The sequence below is a fragment of the Gavialis gangeticus genome, unplaced genomic scaffold (assembly GCF_001723915.1).
Source record: "Gavialis gangeticus isolate Ggan-Ray unplaced genomic scaffold, GavGan_comp1, whole genome shotgun sequence".
Classification (NCBI taxonomy): domain Eukaryota; kingdom Metazoa; phylum Chordata; order Crocodylia; family Gavialidae; genus Gavialis; species Gavialis gangeticus.
This window is the reverse complement of record NW_017729006.1, coordinates 18,619,379-18,634,642: the sequence shown is the minus strand read 5'-3', so window position 1 is coordinate 18,634,642 and position 15,264 is coordinate 18,619,379. Positions and strand designations below refer to the sequence as shown.

The following is a 15,264-nucleotide window of genomic DNA, read 5'->3' as shown; positions in this document are numbered from 1 at the left end:
GCTAGGAGCTGGAACCAACTTCCAAGGGAAGTGGTGCTGGCCCCTACCCTGGGGGTCTTTAAGAAGAGGCTGGATGCCTACCTGGCTGGACTCATTTGAGTCCCGTTTCTCTTTTTGGGGTTTTTTGTTGTTCTCCCGCCCTGGCGGGGGGTCGGGCTAGAAGATCTACTAGGTCCCTTCCGACCCTTAATCTATGAAATCTATGAAATAGTGAAATTAATACTGCATTGATGATTGACTTTGATTTTGATACTGACTCCACATAGAGTTAAACAGTTGGCTTCAGAATAGTCACAGAACCCACTTATCTCAATACTGTTTCTGTTTAAAATAACCACGGTGCTAATAATTAAGGTTTCCAAATCACTCTCCTAACAATGCCTTCTTGGTACTGCTGTCTATGCTGTCTCTACAGAGCTAAACAGTACTGTAAGTCACCAAATCTTTTGGTGGTATTTGGTAGCTGACCAAAGGAAAGGTTATGAGATTATGCAGCTCAAAGACTTTCCACATGGGTTGCAGATTATATCAGGACAAGTCTATATCAGTAAGTTGACTCCTCCAGTTCATATGAGATCCCATTCTGCCATTCCATTACTTCAGGCAGTTTTAATGATCATGTTATAATAGCAGTTCCAGTTAGGCAAATTACATGGAGATTAGTTTATGTATTTATCCAATGGCATTCCTTGGTGACCACCTCAGACTATTGGGTATAAGCCTGTGCAAGTCGGCAGCAATCTGATCCGGTTTCGGATCTGGCCGCTTCGGATGGCCGCGATCTGATCCGGAGCTCTGGACTGGGTTTCCGCCTCGATCCAGCCAAAGCGGCTCAGAAGCTTTGGAGCTGCCTTGGAGATCTGGCCATAGGGTATAATGGAAAATCAATGAAATATCTATAACTTTGTTGTTTTTTTGTCCAATTTAGATGAATCTTACAAGGATGGTAGCCTCTGCCAAGAGCACGAAACCTGCCAAGTTTCAAGAAGATGGGTGCAGGAGTTTGGGGGGAACTGTACCCTAAATTCTTGAAAGCCAAACTCATGTCACGGCTGTGTGTTACAACACAGGGGAGGTCAAAACTTCAGGGCTGGTAGCTCTTACTGAGGCCACAAAGCCTGCCAGATTTCAAGGAGATCAGTGCAGGGGTTTGGGGGGAACTGCACCTCAAGCTGTGGACGAGCAAAACTCATGCCATGGGTGACACTGTGTGTGTTAAGGCACAGCAAGGTGACAGCTGCAGGGATGGTGGCCCCTGCTGAGGCCACGACACCTGCCAGCTGTCGAGGAGATCGGTGCAGGGGGGTTCTGGGGTCCTGCACCCCTAGCTACTGACTGGTCCCTGAACGAATCATGATTGATTGATAACTGGGAACACAGGCCTGGCTGCAAAGCTGCTGCAGTAGTGTCTTCCAGGCCCCAAGCCAGAGATGGTCAGTCCCACAAGCACCCATGGTACGAGTTTTGCTTATCCGCAGCTTGAGGTGCAGTTCCCCCCAAAACCCTGCACCGATCTTCTTGAAACTTGGCAAGCTTTGTGGCCTCAATAAGACCTACCATCCCTGCAGTTTTGACCCCCGTGTTGTAACACATAGGCGTGACAGGAGTTTTGCTTTCAAGAATTTGGGGTGCCATTGCCCCCAAACCCCTGCACCGATTTTCTTGAAACCTGGCAGGCTTCATCCTCTTTGCAGAGTCTACCACCCCTGGAAAATTCATCCAAATTGGACAAAAAACAACAGAGTTATATTTTATTGTTTCTCCATTATACCCTATGGCCGGGTCTCTGAGGTGGCTCCGAAGCTCTTCGGAAGTTCTGAACCGCTTCAGGACGCCTTCCGAGGCCAGTGCTTCGACCTGGATGTGCTGCTTCGGGCCTGAAGCTCTGTCTGAAGCCTTGCACTGCTCTGATTGGGCATAGTTTGGAAGAGCAATTTTATGGGCTTTTTCAGCTGAACTTCTAAATTAATATCTAGAAAAGCTTTCCTGTTCTTGCTAAGAATGGGATTGCTTTGGACAAATAATTGAAAAAAGGTTACTTGGTTTATAATAATTGAAGTTTTATGAGGTGGCCTGTATGCACAGAACCCATAATCCATTCTTCTCCGCCCAAGCTCAGAATCTCATTTGGATTCTGATCATTGAAAGATGTGATCAGCAGTTAAGGTCATTTTGCCCTTTATGCCTCAGCAGCAGAAGCACAAGTACCTGTTAATAGATACTCCTGGTGAAAATGTTCCTGTGTTCATACCCCATGTGAACCAAAGGTTGGAGCCACAGGCTTAGAACATCTCAAAGAACTTACTAATTTTTCTCTTTACAGTTACAGTACGCTAAGAAAGTGAGAAATTTCAAATGGCAACTAATGACAGGTTTATTTGGGCCAGTAGAAGCAAGAGGTACAGTTTTCTGATCCACCTATTATCTGCAGAGGACCCACAGAAAGATAAAGTCTATTAGTAGACATAATTAAAGATAGTTTCTTCTGACACCCACAAAAGTTACTTTAAGAATGACTATTCTCGTTAAATTATTAAACCTCATTAAATACGCTGTCTATCATTAAACTTCTGCCAAAAGCAGCATGTGCTCAGTAATGGAAACCAACTATGATGTTGATTAAATGTAGCCAGTACTGAACATGACTATAAAACACATGGCCCTTATGGGGCAAACCATGCTGATATTTTTTTTTTCAAAAATATTAATTTCTGTATAAATAGATATATACATACATATACACACATGCATATATATGTGTGTATATACTGTCTGTCTGTCTTGTGATTGATATGGCTCCCCCAACAGTCCAAACCACATCTTTACAATTACACTATTCTGATTCTCATTACAAGCACTGTACTGCACTTCCGCACACCCATGCATCAGTGTGCCTATTGCCATCACTCAGTGGACTGTCTCAGTGCCTCCCCTGCCTCCCCGTTTCCAATTCCCCAGCCCTTTCATTCGTTGTTATAATCATTGTCACTGTTTTCATCTTTGTCATCATTGTCATTCTCTCTGGTGGCAGTCTTTTCTCTTCCATACGATCTCCACAGTCTCCTCCCGTTATCTTCAACCATATTTCTGTAGCAGCCCTGAATCTCACTCAGATCCAGTTTGATGCCGTCTTCAGCTGAGAGGACTGTGTGTCTTTTTATGAGCAGGTTAGTGGTCTTCCACATAGCATTTCTGAAGCAGGAGATGAACTGGTTGAAGTTGACTGTTGGGGTTCCCTGCTGCTTGGTTAAGTGACTGAATGGCACCGCCTCTCAGGTCAGGGTCTTGACCCCATCAGCGTCAGGAGGAGTATGATTACTTTCTTTCACATCTCCCTGGCAAATGGACAGTGCCAGAGAAGGTGGTCGATTGTTTCTGCCTTCTACCAGCAGGTTTGTCTGGGGAAGTTTGATGGGCCCCTCTGCCCCTCTCTGTTTTTCAGTACTCTCATGGGGACTGCCCAGTGGGCTGCTGGCCAGTTCAAATCCCTGTGCTCCTCCTGTAGGTCCTTGTGGAAGATTTGCTCCTACGTGGCCTAGCAGCTGTCTCTGAGTAGTAAGTCCACGACTGACAAATTTTCTCTTGCCCTTGCCTAAGTTTGTCAGGGTTGCTGGGCTCTCATTGTGCAGATCATATTTAATCCAGAAGCACTGCAGGACCTTGCAGAACCACTGTGTTTCCATGGTCTACAGGCTTGAGTTGGGTGGTATGTATACTAGCCAATATTGCAGTAGGGGCCCTATAAAGTATCTTATAAAGCCGGCTGTTTTGGATTCTGCCCCAGTCATCAATTTGCATATCTGTTTCATGTACTTGGCTAACAGGAACAGCAAGATGTCCAGTATTCCTCTGCTCACAGTCCGTTTCATCTTGTATAAAGTGGTCCTTGCAGCTTTCTCTCATCTGGAGCCCCAGAAGGAGATGCGTTTGGCTCTCTCAGTTCTATGGGTGACTTGCTCTGAGGAGGCGAAAGGCCAGTGTGGTTTACAACACTGCCCTCATAAGTGCTAGCCTGAATTGAGAATGGGTTCTGAGACTTCAAGCGGTAATTGGTTTTCTGGCTTACAGCTATTAGGCTGAAGTGTAAAGAATGGTCTCATGGTGCTCAAGAAAGGTCCCAGAAGATTGTAAGAGGGCCAGTGGGATGCCTATCTTCAAGAAAGGGAGAAAGGAGGACCCAGGGAATTACAGGCCAATCGGTTTGACCTCAATCCCTGGTAAAATTCTAGGGTCAGGGGGACCTCCATCTTCAGTGTCTCGAATAGGGACCAGTGGGACACTCAGTCATAGGTCTTCTCCAGGTCAAGGTTCAGCATGGTGGCATTCAACCCTCTTTCCCATTGGTACTGTAGCATGTCTCACAATTGCAGCAGGGATCCACAGATCTTTTGCTCTGGCACTATGCATGACTGGTCCTTGTGGATAACCTATAACAGACTTAAAATGCTTAGCCAAGATTTTGGCCAGCAACTTACAGTTAAAGTTCAGGAGCCTCATGGTTCTTCAGTCTTTCAAATTCCCCCTCACCCTCTTCTTGTACAGAAGGGTTATGAGGCCCTCCTCAATCCTTGTCCCCAGGTTGCCCTCCTGCAGGTACTGCCTACACACCTCCAGCAGGTCTGGCCCACCTGATCCCAGAAAACATTGTAGAGCTCTTTGGGCAGACTATCTGCCCCAGGAGTCTTGCCATTCTTGAAGCTGTGGAGAGTTTTGTTCATCTCCAGAGTCAGCTTCTCCCCCACCTTCTGACTTTTGTCCTTTCCAGCATGGCTCTCAGGTTCTCTAGGCTTGCAGAGCTCCTGCTTGAAAGCTGCCACCATCTTCAGCATCTCCTCATTCAACTGGTGCTCCACACTCGCTCTATCTACCAAGCTAGTCATGGCCTTTCTCTTGGTCCCTTTTAACCTGCTAAAATAAGCAGATCACTTCTCCCCCTTTTCAACCCAGGGGGCCCAAAACAGGAACATCTTCTGCGCCTGTTCCCTGTACCAGACTCTGATCTGGGCTTTCACCTTCTGCATGGCCTCCCTCATGGTCAACCCCAAGCTGCCTACTTGTTCAGACTCTCCAACTTGCGGTTTAGACATTTGTTTTGATTTCTCTGCTACCATGCCTGCCTCCTGCCTGTTGGAAAAATGTTCTTGCTCTCTCTCTTGCACTGACCCACCTCTCTGTGTGGTTTTGGTATCCAGGTCTGTGCATTTTCAACCCTGTGTAATGTTGTCTGAACCCTCGCTATATATTTTTGTCATCCAGAAGGCTTACATTCAGATTCTATATGCCCCTGCCTCTCTAGGGCTGCCTCCCCATTTCTGCTTTCATTGTCAGAAAGCAGTGGTGAGCCACTCCATTGCATATGTTCTTATTTCCTCTTCACTCCCACAGTTGAGCTGTGCCTTTCTTTCCCAATTCCAGTGTTTCTCCCTTCTTCACCAGCTGTAAGTGCCTGGCAGACATCAACAAATGGGGCCCCAAACAGTTCACCCAGAATCCCTCTGTTGCCCCTTTTCTCAGCGTGCCTGTCTTGCTTTGAGTATGCATTCACATGCTGCCTTGGCACGGGCGCCTGGTGATGGACACGGGGCGGCTTCATGTAACCTCTGATAGGGGCCCCGATCACCCCAGGGAAGACCCCAGAACTCACCTGCCATGACTTTGAGTGTTTCTTCAGTGGTGGGGTCTCCCATTGGCGGTCCCTCGAGGTTGGTTGTTTCTCCTGATGGATATTCATGGGGCTCCACCTCCCCTACACTCCTTCCATATGCCAGCCTCCAACGGGCCACCTGATCTTGATGCAGCCAGCCCTCTGGTCTTGATGACTCTTACCTGTTGCTCGATCTCAGGTATCGGGTCTACTTCTCTTCCTAATGGACCCTGGGTCCGATGGCTGTTCCCCTGTCCTGCGGGTCAATCTTTATGTCTGCCATTTGTCTGTTGCTTTTTGCGGGCGGTCCTTTTCTTGTACGGCTGTCGCCCAGATCCCTCAATGAAGGGTCGCAAGCAAGTGAAATAAAACAACAAAATAAAACAGAAGGCAACTGAGGAATGGGCACAGGTCAGCAGGAAACAAAAAGGAAGCATGCCAAGGAAAGAAAAAAAAAAAAAAAAAAAAAAAGGCAGGTATGCCAAAAGAAAGATCAGGCTGAACCGCCTTGTTATACTGGCTTCCTTAAAAAAAAAAAAAAAATTCTCCGGTGAGAATGACCATTTGTACACTTTTGCATGGCTTAACTCTTACCAGGGATCAGGACAAGTGGAGCCATGGTGAAAGTCTCCTGTGTGTTCCAGAGACTGGGGTCATCTTGGTCTGGAGAAGGTGTGAGAGGCAGCTGCTCCTGCCCATCCCATATACAGGGAGAGGAGGGGAGGACCATTTCTCCCAGCTACTCCCTGCTGGCTCCTCACACCCTGGAGCCCTTGGAGTAAGAAGCAACCAGGCGGCTTTGATCCATTATTCCATCCACTTGACTCCCAGGTACTACAGAGGAGATGGAGAGGCACTGTAACCCCCTGTGCCTGATTCTTACAATGGAGTTCCCAATGTGAGAAACAGGCAGGGGACTTTGCCCTGCTGCTCCTTTGCCCCTGGTAATGAGAGGTTTAAAGTAGGTTAGGATCACCTTGGTCTCAGGAAGGCGTGAGGAACAGGGGAGAAAGGGCAGTTATCAGCTGAATGCTTGTACTGCTCCCTCTCGTGGAATCATTTCTAGGGTGGGAATTATCCACCTTAGTTCCTAGTTTTGTCAGTCTTTAAGTGCTAGGGGTGAGGGTAGCAGAGCAGCACCCAGCTGGATGCAGCCACACCAGGAATAGGCCCACCGGAAGCTGTGTGTTCTGGTCAGGGCCCAGGCTGGTGGGTCTGTTCTGCTCCCTTTGCCTCCAGTGGTAGCTCCTCCTGCTGCTGTGCCACTCTGGGTGGGTGGGTTATGGGGGGAAGCTTCAATTTGGCAGTTTCTACCCCAGCACACAGGTGCCTTCCACTTGCTTTTCCCACCTGCAGTTGGCTGCTCACTGTGCTGGGCGGGTGGAGTGAGTAGAAAGCAGCTGGGAACTGGAGCCAGAGCCCCATGTGCTAGGGCAGGAGCCACCCAGCTGAAGATCCCCTCCAGACCTCTCCCCAGCTTGGAGCAGTGCAGCAGGAGCAGGAGGAAAAGGCACATCTGGAGGCGAGGGGAACAGAGCAGCACCCAGCTGGTTGCAGCTGCATTAGGAGGAGTCCTGCTGAAAGCTATGTGCTCTGGTTGGGGCCCAGGCCAGTGGGTGCAGGCTGAAGTATGGTGTGGGCTGCCCTGGTGAGAGAGGGTGGGACTCAGCCCCATGGGGAGTGCTGTAGGGGCAGCTGCAGGCCAGATCCAGTCAATTGACAGGTTGGATCTGGCCTGCAGGTCATATTTTGCCCACCCCTGAGGTAGTGGTGGGACAGGCAGAAGGCCAAGTTGTGGGAGGACAAAGGGCAAGTGTCAAGCTGCTTGTCCCCCCTTCCCACCTGCCATACTGTATCCCTCACTCCCTGCTTCCCTAACATTGCTTTCCCTGCTTCAGCAGTGCGGGGCAGTTAATTTAAGATGACCCTTCAATAATTCGATTCTATACATGGGAAATTATAAATTTGTAAATTTTTCTTGTATGCAATCTAATTATCAGGGGGTCATCTTAAATTCTGGGTTATCCTGGATTCAGGTAAATATGATATACAATAAAACATGAAAAGCAAGACTAAAAGTAATGCAGAGGCAGAACCTGATGTCAATCTCAAGACATTACATTTCAGAAATAGCTGCATTCATTTTCTGTTGGAAGGGTTTTCAGGACACAGAATCCATGGGGAAAAAATTCAAAATGGGGATATGTTGAAACTCCTGGAAGTTCCCAGTAACCAATTTTGGGAGATGTGTACATAAAGATATTTAGATAACAGAAATGCTATCTCAGTCTCATATTTTTTTCTCATCTTAAGTTTGATTTATATGTTCAATATTTTGAAAAAACAAACAAACTTTGAGCTTTCGTGTGGCACTCCTTAAGGCTCCCCAGTTCCTCAGTATCTTCAGACTGTACTGTTTAATGACTGGGTAAGAACTCCTTCATTTTTCAAGGTATCTGTTCTTCTGTTTCTCCCTAGAGAGATGCTTGTCATCCTTTCCTAGAATTTGTTTGGGCTATAATCTCTAATCTTATCTTCCCTAAACCCTTTGCAGTGGGAGGATGAAGACAAATTGGGGTTATACCTGTTTGCTAGTATCCAGATACCACTTTTGGACCCGTTCACTGTCTAAAAGTGAACATTATTCAAGTGCTGAGAGTTATTGTAAATTTTTAATCTCTGATTTTTTTTTTAACAATGATATGCTGAAGAAAAAATGGTAAATGGAAAAAGTCTCTATATTAATGCCTGTATATTAAAAATGGAGACTTGAAGGCTGAGAGCCTGGGTTGGATGTCTCTGTCTAATGTCATAAAGAATCTCCATAGATTATGCCAGATTATTATTGCATGTAATTGAGTTTCAAGAGAGATTATACCACAGTTTTTGTAATTTAAATTTAGCTGATGTAAAACTCCAAGGAAATCAGGCCCTGATAAGCATGCAGTTTCTTTGTGGATGCCCATTGTAAACAGTTTCAACTCCATTCCTTTTTTAATAGAACAAGTTTTAAGAAGTGGTAATATTTTTTTAAATAAAGAAAGCATTTGTTTCTGATGAAGTTGAGATATGTTGCATTCCTCTCAAAGGAAAATATAGGGCATCTCATTAGCAGCTTTTCTTCAACTAAGGTACCATAGTTAAATTAAAACAGACCAGTAATACAATCTTAATGTTGAAATCCTGTATAGAACACTCAAAAGTTATAAAGTACAGAAAATTAAGGTTGTTCCTGAATCATTGACCTGAACACACTAGGCCTCTTGTGCTTTTCATTGTATAAAAGTGCATGAAACAGTTTCTAAAAATCATTATTCAGAGCAGTCCAATTTAATAAATAATTTTAGAAGCAGTTGCTACTTTTCAGAGGAAAACACTCTGCAGAATAAGGAAATCTCACAAAATCACAATTCATTTTGTAAGATGCCATCATTTTGTAAGATACCATGGGGTCAGACTTGATGATTTGGGGTCAGACTCGATGATCTGATGAGGTCTCTTCTGACCCTAGGATCTGTGAATCTAATATAATTTATTAATTTTTATTCTTTAATTTTTTCCAGCAAAGGCTCTGCTCCATCAGTTGCTAATGTCTGTGTGCTATCAAATGCAGGAGGGGAGCAATATGAAATTTATTTTCATCATGTGTCCCTTTGCTAAGAAAAAAACCAAACAACTTTCTCTTTCCCTATAATATACTACTTCTAAAAAAAGCCAAACCAAACAAAAACCCACCAGCCTGTTTACTCCTAAAGGTGCAATCAGTCTCATTTTAGTTAATAGTGAATTGATCTTTTTAAAAAAGTTGGACATAATAGTGTCATGCATGTAAGGATCTTGGAACATTATGGATCTCTTGAGAGGTTCTGTGTGCTTTACCTGGTATCTTACACACTTAACCTTTTTTTAACAGCTTTCCCTTTACTGATTAACTTTTAAATATATTTTAAAGGCATGTTTACTTTAAAAATTCTTTTCTTTTAATTGAGAGGCCCCAAGAAATATTGTTTCCAGATATAATATAAACATAATTATTGTTTAAATAGTTGGACTTTGTTTTTCAAATAATCAATTATCTAGTTCTGTAGCAATCAAAATGATTTTCACAACTTCAGGTTCAGTTTTGCATGCAAATTGAATCAGTTGAGCTAATGACAAATAGAAACATTAGAAGAAATACTTTTTAAAAATTGTAGGGCATGTTTAAGTTATGTAACAAGAATCAATTTTTTGTGCTGTCCACAAAAACAATAGCAGTATAACAAAATATTGTTCCAGAATATAATATTTCCTAAATTTTATTGATTTGAAATATATATGCTAGTAACATTTAAAAAAACTCCTGTGTGCATTTTTTGTGTCTGTAATATTAATGTGATTTTTGTTTTGCCTTGAAGGGTTAATATCATTTGTGCCGTTAGCTTCATTGCTGTTCCTTCCACTTCATTACAGGAAGAAAAAAAAGAGCACCCTAGAGAATGCTGGGTTGTTCCCTTGGCTGCTTACACTGTGCTAATGAGGTGCCTTCGGGAAGGGGTAAGGCTCTTTTATTGTCCTCAATAGAATTTCTCCACTGTAATAACCCTTTAGGCATTGTGTGAGGATTGTAGCCTGCAGCAGTGCAGTACCTTGTCAACCAAGTATTGCTCCTGAATTTAAATAATCATGATAAGACCATGACCTACACAGAAGAGTGCAAAAATTGAAATGGCGTTCTCTATTTTTGACATTAATTTAAAGTTACTTGATTTTGAAAGTAAGATAGTAAATAAAAATTACCATTACCTGATTTATGATTTTTAAGATTTTTTTTAGGAATTTTCTGACAACTGTTACAATTTCTGCTGCAACTTAACTTTTCACAGGTTTTTTTTTTGAACAGAATTTACTTCTTCCCCGTTTAATAAAGCACTGTAGATATATAAGGCTTGAAACACTCCATCATCATCCTGTCAGGTCATCAGTGTCCTATTGAGGCCCAAAAGTGGTAAATGTAAAATACTAGTTTTTCTTTGCTACACACTATTTGCCATACACTTCATTTCTTGTGTAACAACTTCGGTATGTTAAAAAAAGAAAAGGATGCCAACATGTATGGTCCCCCACTCTTAAAATGAAAAAAATAATTGAGCAAAGTCATGTATGGGACTGGCATTTACTGTTTATTTGAGATCATTTGACATTATTTCTGCTCGAGGCAAAGCCGAAGGCTAAAAATATTCCTTGTAGGGATTTAAAGAAAAATCAAGGTAAACTTCTTTCTTCTGAGATCTTTATTGCTTACAGTTTGTGATTTAATAAAAGAAATTGCTTGATGACTAAAAAAGATTTTCAAGTGACCAAGAACGTACAGCTGATATGTTTTTTTTGGATTCTTTCCAGATAGTAATATATACATAGTAAGATGTCATTCTAAGACCTATGTGTGATAAACCACATAATTATCAACTTAGTAATGGGAGGCTTCATGCTAACTGTAGGTGACCATGTGATAGGAATGATACAGGTATGCATAAGAACATCATTTCTATATAGTAAAACTAATTCTAAATCCTTCAGTGTGTTTGTTTTCACTGAGAATGTGTATATTAAATTTCTTTCCAAATTATCAATTCCTGGAAGTTGTTGTTGAATTGATAACCCTGTAAACTGAAGTCTGATTGGAAAAGACTGAGCACAATCACCAGTTTCCCATCTTCTGCCTCCATGCATATGCAAAACAAATCTGCCCAGATGTTTGGATGTGGGTATTGCACATATGTAGTCTTTCCATACCTTTAAGGAAGGATGCATTTTAAAAATCTAAAATATATAAAAATATATCAAATATACCAAATATGCCAAAATAAATCAAAACACCTGGAATGTGCTGTAGCGTTCTAGATGTTGATCATAGAAGTGGCTACCTTATTACAACCCTTTAATGTTTACAGCTCTTAATTCCACCTCAGATCATGAAGGAGCCCATTTATGAAAGTGTGCTTATATCAAGTATTTTTGCATCAGAAGTTTCAATTCTGTCCAATTATCATTTAAGAATTTCACTTCAACCCAGTATTTTTCTGCTTGAAAAAAATCAACTCTCTTATTCTATTCCCTGTGGAGATCTTTAGGAACGTAATGACGTTATAGCATTCTTTCAAAAGCCTCCACCTGCAGACAGTAAGTATCTGTCCAGCCTTTCTTGAGATATTTGGTGTTGTCTCACTAGCAACAGTTGCCTACTATCTGATAAATCTGAAATAAGTTAACTAAAAATATCTGGTGGCTAACTATGTGTAAGCCTTCTGCCAGACACAGGATGGCAGTAAAAAGGGGTGAGTTCAATTTAGCAGTTTTACACAAATTTTCTCTTTTGGCTTGAGGCCTCATCTAGAAACCTGGGAAAGTAAAAGCACAGAGTATTTCACTGACATGCAATATTAAACTATAACAGGGTTTATTGAAGGGGAAGATAAATGGGATAAACAGACGATCTTGGGAAATCTCTTAATAGTCAGTAGCCCATCGCAACCAACTATTAACAGTTGATCAGAGTATTCTGTCTTAGAAAGTCTCATCTCTCCTGGGAGGCCTTGCTCTGTCACTGCTGTCATATCTCCTCACCACTTGGAGGGAGGGGGTTTGGTATGCTGCTGCTGTTGTAATTCTTTACCACTGGGAGGGGCAGGGGGCAAGGACTGCTCTGCCATTGCTGTTGTTGCTTGAGACTTGGTGGCAAAATACAGTGTAATCCTAGGGAGTCTCCCAAGCTTCCTTTGTCATATTTAAGCTCCATCTCCACCTTAGATCTCCACATAAACCCTCAGCAACATTTATCCAATTTTTCCTTAATGCGTCAGTGCCTTATGAATTTTACACTTTTAGAAGGGATGGCATTGCACACAAAACCTGACTCACCTGGCCCCCTATATTCAGAACTGTTTAAAATATGTTATCACAGTCAAAAGAAGCACAAAGTGTTCCCACTCCCATTGAACTTGTATCAGTAAGGGTGTTCAGGTAAGGGATGCAGTTCCAAGCAATCTGAATCTGCATATCAATGTGCATAGGCAGATAAGCACCCCAGAGAGGTTGTCACATGAAACACAGATACATTAATAGGGTTGCATCCTTGACACAGCCAAAAATTTGATGTCCTGGCAAACCAGTACAACCTCTCTTACATGGATTATCCCTTACTCAACCCTGGGATCATTATGGTTACCCATTTATGGGTTCTTTTGATTCAACTCTAGGTGCAGCAGTATACATTAGGCCAACAGGATGGCTTTATGACTTCACTGGCTCAATGACATTACTACCCCAGGTAAGGTTGGTACAGATATAGGAGGGTCACTGATGAGGAGGAGCCTGAAGGATTCCCATCACTCTTTGCATTTGCATGATTTCATTGTCTTCTGGCGTCTGCAGTAAAGGATGCAGACCACTTGTACCCTCAGGAGCATGTTTCTCACTGTCTTCCATGATCTTCAATGAATCATAGAATCATAGAAAATTAGGGTTGAAAGGGACCTCAGAGTCTAGCCCAAACCCCTGCTCAGAGCAGGACCTTCCTAACTTTATCATCCCAGCCAAGGCTTTGTCTAGCTGGGTCTTAGAAATCTTCAAGGATGGAAATTACACAACCTCTCTGGTTAATCTGTTCCAGTGCTTTACTACCCTCTTAGTGAGAGAGTTTTTTCCTGGTATCTAACCTAAACTTCCCTTGCTGCAACTTGAGACCATTGCTCCTTGTTTTGAGACCACTGAGAATAGTCTAGTTTCATCCTCTTGGTAACCACTAGGGACTTACCAAATCACAATTCTGTGTTTTGTGTGGAAAATACAAAATCAGGTGTTTTCCATGAAAAGCAGCATGCCCTTGATTTTGGCGGGCTTGCTTGGAGAGGGGAAAATAACTTATTTGTTTCCCAGACTCTGTGCATTCATGTACATACACCTGAGGTAACTTGCCAATTGCCCCACTTTCTCAGGACAAATGAAAATATCTCCCCTGTTGCCCCCTCCTGTTTGTGATTTCTCCAGTCACCTGCTTCCCCACTTAAATCAGGGCTTTTGTCTCCAACCCCTGGTGAACTTAGTTTAAAGCCCTCCTCGCTAGGTTAATGTGCCTGTCTGTGAAGATGCTTTTCCTTCTTTTTGTCAGGTGGATCCTATTTCTTCCTAGCCGTCCTTCTTGAAACAATATCCTGTGGTTGAAATAGCCAGGGCCCTGCTGGTGACACCATCTGTGCAGCCATGCATTGATCTGCAGGATGCATCTGCTTCTGCCTGGGCCCTTTTCCATGACTGGAAAGATCGAGGAGAACACTACCTGAGCCCTGTCCTCGTCACCCTTGTGCCCAGAGCCCTGTAGTCACTTTTAATCTGCTCAGGGTCACTCCTGGCAGTATCATGAGTGCTCACATGGATGAACAGCATGGTGTAATAGCCAGAGGGCCTGATGAGTCTCGGTAGTCCTTCTGTGACATCTCATATCTGGATTCTGGGAAAGCAGCAGACCTTCCGAGACAACAGGTCAGGTGGATGCCTCCATCCCCCACAAAAGGGAATCTTTAACCACCACCATGCTTCCTCTTGGTGGCAGTAGTCTCAATCCTCCTAACTTTGGGGATACCTGGCCTCGTCTTTTCCACCAGTGGAATATGCTACTCCTCCTCTGTTGCAAGGACTCTATGTCTGTTCTTCAGGCAAACTGCTGCAGGTGGAAATGAAGACCTCTGCTTGCTGCCAGAGGTCACAAGCTTCCACTTTCCCAGGAGTCCATGTCCTCTTCTTTCTCTATTGCTGCCTCTGGCAGTCCTTGCTCTGCAATACAATAAGTCTCCTCCAGCATCAAATTGATGAATTCCACATGGCAAAGGATGCTTCAGAGTTTTGCCACCTCCTGTAGCTCTTTTGCCTGTTCCCTGAGGGATGCTACCAGGAGGAAGTGCTCACTTCACAGGGACTCCACCTGGCAGTCACTGGAAGGAATCTGTAAACCACAGTCTCCACAGTGCCAAACTAGGACCTCAGTGGAAGTCTCGGTGAGCTGTCCTGTGTCGACAGATACCTCACAGGTGCAAGCAGAGGAAGAGCTGGCAGTACCAGTTGCTCTGGCGTTGTAACATCCTCTAGCCATTTCTCTGGCTCTCTTAATCCATTGCTTCTCTCTTCCTGCCTCTCTTTCCAGACATACCTTCCCTGGCAAACTCCCCTGTAAGCTGGCCTAGTCGCTGCTCCTTGGTCCTGAAAGGTTCCTTTTTCTCTGCTAGCCTGCTTTCTGTCACCAAGACTGCAGTGAAGGAAGGAGAGAGAGAGAGTATCCAGGCAAATGCCCTAGTGAATTTCCCCTCACTCTGGACCCTAGTTAAACAAGGGACTTAAGTATTGGTCAAACTGCTGTTTTAGCTACTTACACTAAATATATGTAGGTTAGTTACTCTTAATTAAGGAAAGAACTTAAATTAAAGGCTCCCCTTCGAAGAGGAGGTGGCAAGCTGACCTGTGAACTGTATGTTAACTGCCTTGTTTGCTGCCCGTGCTCACTCACTTGAGGAGTCTCCTTTTATACCCTCTTTGGCCTGGACTAGCTCCACCCCTGCATTAGGGCTTTTGACAGACATAGGCAGCAA

General features: G+C 43.6%; 1 protein-coding gene across 2 annotated transcripts in view; it reads left to right on the top strand.

Moving 5' to 3' along the window:
• ULK4 (unc-51 like kinase 4) overlaps window positions 1–15,264 on the top strand; it is a 556,180-nt gene that overhangs the window by 122,144 nt on the left and 418,772 nt on the right. For both annotated transcript variants that reach the window (XM_019508899.1, XM_019508898.1), the window contains exon 19: window positions 10,097–10,180. In XM_019508899.1, the coding sequence (XP_019364444.1) occupies window positions 10,097–10,180 (84 nt within the window). The remainder of the gene's footprint in view (window positions 1–10,096; window positions 10,181–15,264) is intronic.